Below are 5,619 nucleotides of genomic sequence, written 5' to 3'. Positions count from 1 at the left end.
TTCCTGTGTTCTTTCACCTTCTGGATGTGACTTCCCACAGTTAACTGAGATGTCTTTATCCCCCCAGGACAAGACGAGTGCCTTGAGCCTGAGCAACGTAGCAGGCGTCTTCTACATTCTGGTTGGCGGCTTGGGCTTGGCAATGCTGGTGGCTTTGATAGAGTTCTGTTACAAGTCCAGGGCAGAAGCGAAGAGAATGAAGGTGGCAAAGAGTGCACAGACTTTTAACCCAACTTCCTCGCAGAATACCCAGAATTTAGCAACCTATAGAGAAGGTTACAACGTATATGGAACCGAAAGTATTAAAATTTAGGGGTAGGACGTAGGGCCACTACAGTGAGTGGGTGATGCATTCTGTAAATGGAGTGTTGTGACCTGTCTGTCCAGTGATGGTACTGCTTGCTTCTAATTTAGAGCTTTATATTTTTGAAAACTTCAGTGCACAGTGGTTCAGTTTTCTTTGGCTGCAGATGTACTGTTCAAAACTTTATGTTACCAATAGATATCTGCATTGAAAGGGTTTGAAAGACAAAAGTAAACCTCCAGAATTGCTCTCTAAAATGATTTAAATAATTTCGATGTTTGGCAAAACCAATACAATATTGTAAAGTTTAAAAATAAAATAAAATTAAAAAAAATAAAAATAAAGTCAAAAAAATAAATAAAATAAAATGATTTAAATAGTATATTGTATCTGAAAATTGGGAGAAATTTGAAATTAGATCTGAATTTTCTTGTACACAGAACAGGCTTGTCTTCTCTGGAACAATCTAATCCTAACAAAATAAGCATAAAATTTTTTCAAATTATCAAAGCCTAGACAGTTGCCTCTTTTGATAAGGATGTGTTGTTTTCTGAGAAAATACATGTAAAATCTCCAGGGCACATAGTAAACACTCGGTGAGTTTTAGCTCCTCTTCTGGTTTCTTTTATATTAGCCATCTTTCTATATTTTTAGAGGGAAACCCCGATGTTTGTTCATCTGGCAGTAGTCCTTGAACCAGACCTTTAGGCAGGAGTGACCATCAGAATATTGACTACAATTCACATTTATTAGATGAAATTCAACTTTCATTTTTACAACATGACTAAAAGGTGAATAAACATTTTAGGCAATTTTTTCATCAAAAATGTCAGCAATATATTTTCTTTAGGAGAGACACAGTAAAAATAAAACTTGCAATGAGTTTTTATTGACTTTTGTTTTCATTTCAACTGCTTTTGAGTGAGCCAGATCAGTCTCACTTACATCTTCTCACCACGTGACAATAAAAAAATTATAAGCATTCAGTGAAACACAGGATGAAGTTCATTTTTTAAGACTCTAAATGTCCAGTGCTTTTTCCCTTTGATGATACAAAATGAATTTAAAATAAGATCTGGAAGCATTTGTTGTTGCTTTTCTTAAAATCAGGCCTCTAAAACCCATTTTCTGAAATTGTATATAAGAGCCATTCTGATTACAATGATAAATGAAAATTTGAACCCACAAGAGACATTTAGTGCCTGAGGTATCCTAGAGTCAAACCCAATAGAATTTTTCTAAGAATAAGATGTATACCTGAAGTTATGCCAGATAAATGTGCCCAATTTTTATATTTATTTATTTTAAAAAAGCTATTGAGAGAGTTCCCTGGTAGCCTGGTGCCTAGTGGTTAGGAGTCCAGGCTTTCACAGTGGTGGCCCAGCCAGGTTCGGTCCCTGGTAGGTGAACTGAGATCCCACAGGCCAGGTGGCCCAGCCCAAAAAAGGCTACTGAAATACTTGTTAGCATCTTAAAGCAAAGAACAAAAGCTACTCCTTTAAATCAAGATTTAATTGCTTTTATCCATAATCTAGAAATAGAATAGTGACTGAGTACAATTGCACATAGACAAAACCAAAGTTTTTCTTTCCAAATTTTGTGGAAAGAATTGATCATGAAATAGTCAATTCACTCAGATCAGAATGTTTATAGCATGTCTTTTCTAATAGCAGAAAAGCAAACTGCTAAGGTCAAGTTTTCTTAGTCATTACAGTAATGCTTTCATCTTAATATTTACAGAACTGAGGAAAGATTTTTTTTCCAAACAGAAAAATAATATGTGACAAGTTTTTAGAGCCAATTATTTGGACTTCATTCTGTGATGAATTTCATAAGATATATTTTTAAATTTACCTTTAGCATAGCAAATGCATTCTAGAAAAATTCTAGAAGTACTCACATATGACAGTTCAATACAAAGTCCTGGGGAATTGCTAGAAAGAGATATGCATTCTCATAAGAAAGACTTAATAGCATTCGGAGCAAATTAAATGATATGCACTTGTAGAGATTTGAGAGTAAGCGTTTTTAGTTGTACTCCCATATTACATGGCTTTTTCCTTTCAAAAATTCTACTGAGCATAATTATGAAAATGACTGATAATTTAGATAATATTTAGTGTCAGAATTTCAAAAACAAAACCTGAATGTTTACTCTAAAAGTAATTATCCCTCAAGGAAACACATAAACAAAGTTACAGCCATTGCCACAACAATCCAACCAGACTCAGACTATATGGTAAATTTATAAGAAAGTTTTGCAGTTTGAGTAGTCTCAATAAGGTCGCATAAAGATGAACAGAAATGACATTTTATGTAAGAAGCCGGAGATTTAAGTGTAGAATATAAGAATGCTGAGAACTAAGAACACGAAGATTTAAAGAGAGAATAAGTGGTTGACAGAATTATCAGCACTCAATTGCATTAATCTATAGAGAAGGAAAGATTATTTGAGAGGATATGGAATCCTTCCCATTTTTGATATTTTCATTTCCTTATACCAGCAATCAAGAAAATAAAAGGAAGAAACAGGTTTTATGACAAATCTTCCTGAAAAGTCACAATGCTTTTTATTAGTATTAATAAATACTAAATGCCCTCTTCAAAAAAACAAAACTAATACATTTTTTACATAATTGTTTTACTTAATATTAAATGTTTAAAAGGAATCTGAAGAAACAAATTCAGACTGCCATCTTGCTTGGTTTGTTTTAATTTAGTGATGAGTAGTTCCTGTAGAGATTGTCTCCTGACTCCTGATTATAAAGATAAATAGATTTTAATTTTTGAGATTGTTCACTAAAGGCAAACTATAATAATGACCTTGGTGTTTATCATAGATATGTCAGTAGCATTTTGACTTCAAGTTTCTGAAATTATCAGGGTAAATGATCATTAAAACTTTTCATTATAACATTTTTAATCCAATTTTTATTTCATATTTAATATATCATTATTCTAATATTTAAGGTATAGAGTGGAATAAATACAAGGATGGAAATTCCAAAAGAACTGGGTAAACTTAAATTCACAGCAAGGAATTAAGATACAATATAAATTATGAGAAAATTATGATCTAAACTACAACAAACTTAGGGAATATCTCCTTTACCTTATTTTCTCTTGAGTTAACATTAAAATTCAGCAACTAGAAAGAATTTAAAGGCATGAATGAACAGTCAGTAGATTTCAATAATAATGCTTTCTGTTTCTCCTCAGTGTAGTATTATTACCTGCTACCTAATATGACAGAGCAAGAATATAATGAGGATTTCAAAGACCTGACCCCATAACATCAATCTGGGAAGTTTCCCAGTGATGACCATTCATGAAGCATTGAAACATGTCCCCTTTCAGTGCACTTCCCTTTAAGCACTTAAAGCTTCTTAAAATATGAGCCTTAACTTCCATTATAGGCATAGAATGAACTTTATGTGACTGATTTGCCTTTCTATAGCTGTCTATAGCAGCTGTAGGGAATGAGTGAAAGCATCTGTGGATAGATCTGTGTTTTATAAACAGGAAGATCTGTTATAAATAGTCTACATTGAGTTCTCTTAAACAATTCATCATGATTTTAAGAATACAATCATTTAACTGCTAAGATATTTTCTAGCAGAAAAAAGAAAAGATACAAAGAAAGATGGCTGTCAAACCTAAGGGACCTTCTAAGTTCAACTGGAAATACTAAGGTGTAGAGCACAGCAAGTTAAAAGATGTGTCCTGCCCAGATTTGTCAAACAAAATCTTGCAAGATTTTAGAAAATTAGTTCTTAAACAGGACCAGTAACTCCAGAGTGATTCATTCTTCCAGATCGTTGAGTTTCTTTTTCCTGTGAAAAGTAGTTTTAATATGACCAAAAGAGTATGGGAAAAAATGCAGATGTCTAATTATTGATATTTTGGTGTTTGTTGTGTCATATTTTGCTGAAAAGACAGAAATATTGTAACACTCCACATTCTTTCTGTTTCCTTTCCATGCAACCCAGCTGACCTTTTCTGAAGCCATAAGAAACAAAGCCAGATTATCCATCACTGGGAGTGTGGGTGAAAACGGTCGCGTCTTGACACCCGACTGCCCTAAGGCTGTACACACTGGAACTACAATTAGACAAAGTTCAGGATTGGCTGTCATTGCATCGGACCTTCCATAAAAACCAAAAAAATAATTGAGTGCCTTAATTAAACTGTATTTGTGACTGATGGAAACGCAGCCCTGAGGGACAGGCTAAGCGCAAGTCTTCGCTCAAACAATCCTTTGGCTGAGAGCGGGAAGTTCGTCCTAAGGCGCCAAACATCAGCAACGTGTGCATGAGCTCAGCTCGAAAACCCAAACTCAGATTTTATATCAGGAAAACTCACAATTTAGATTTTTTTCGGGTAGTGGGGGCGGGGGAGGAGCTGGGATGGGTGTATCAACAGCAACAAATTTCACTTGAGTGGACTTAAAAACTAATCAGACATGCGAGTTAGCACATTAAAGTGTGAAGTTCTTGCTCAGAAAGGCCTCCGTCTTCTCTTCAAGGCATAAAATAGTTATAGAAGTCAATGAATATGCTAACCTGTGTCTCCAGAACACCCATATATTCAATGGAAGACTATCCAGCTGAGAAAACAAATCACTATACTCTGACAAGAAATAATAAACAAACATGTAAATCCTGTGGAAAAAAAACTTAAAGGAAGTAATTACACTTACTTTGGAGAAAAAAAATACTGAAACATGCTTGCTTTTTAACTGACATAAATTCAGTAGAAGACAACACAATTCTTTTTTCTAACCATCTTAGGGAACAATACATTGCAATAATTGAAATAAATGCCATCACTGTAATAAACTTTAGAGACTTTTTTAAAATAAAAGTTGTTGGTCATTTTGTTTGCTGTAACCTTCACTCTGTCACATGAGTCAGTGTCCACAGATTGCATTTGTCTCACTACCAGGAACAAAATGAAGACAACATTAACGAAAAATCATCAGTCTACAATGTAGAACCAGAAGATATTATGGGTCACTCATGTTATCAATATTATTTATAATCTTGTTCTGTGTACAAAATTGTGGTTTTTGTACCCACCAAAAAGAATAAACAATATTTACATTCTTACAATATTTACAGAGCTTAAAGTTTTTTCTTATCATTATAAAAATTATTTGAGAAATTATGAGACTATAGGTGGGATAGTAAAAGTAAACTGTGGGCCATATTGGAAAATGTAGTTAGCCCTTATTATTTTTGCATAGTAAGCTAATTTTTTACACAAATCTTTGCCTCATTAGCAGTTAAATTGTCAAAGATGGAAGGTTTGAATTG

The 5,619-nt window shown here is 33.7% G+C and overlaps 1 protein-coding gene across 2 annotated transcripts in view; it reads left to right on the top strand.

The window, feature by feature from the left end:
- Positions 1 to 5,302, top strand: part of GRIA4 (glutamate receptor, ionotropic, AMPA 4) — a 673,532-nt gene extending 668,230 nt beyond the window's left edge. For both annotated transcript variants that reach the window (XM_010855154.1, XM_010855155.1), the window contains exons 15-16: positions 68 to 202; positions 4,294 to 5,302. In XM_010855154.1, coding sequence (XP_010853456.1) covers positions 68 to 202; positions 4,294 to 4,458 — 300 coding nt within the window. In that variant the 3' untranslated portion in view covers positions 4,459 to 5,302. The remainder of the gene's footprint in view (positions 1 to 67; positions 203 to 4,293) is intronic.
- The last annotated feature ends 317 nt before the right edge of the window (positions 5,303 to 5,619 follow it).

Source organism: Bison bison, unplaced genomic scaffold (genome assembly GCF_000754665.1).
Source record: "Bison bison bison isolate TAMUID 2011002044 unplaced genomic scaffold, Bison_UMD1.0 scf7180017864355, whole genome shotgun sequence".
In the NCBI taxonomy this organism is placed as follows: domain Eukaryota; kingdom Metazoa; phylum Chordata; class Mammalia; order Artiodactyla; family Bovidae; genus Bison; species Bison bison.
Note: the sequence above shows the minus strand (reverse complement) of the source record. Positions and strands in the feature narration are given on the sequence as shown.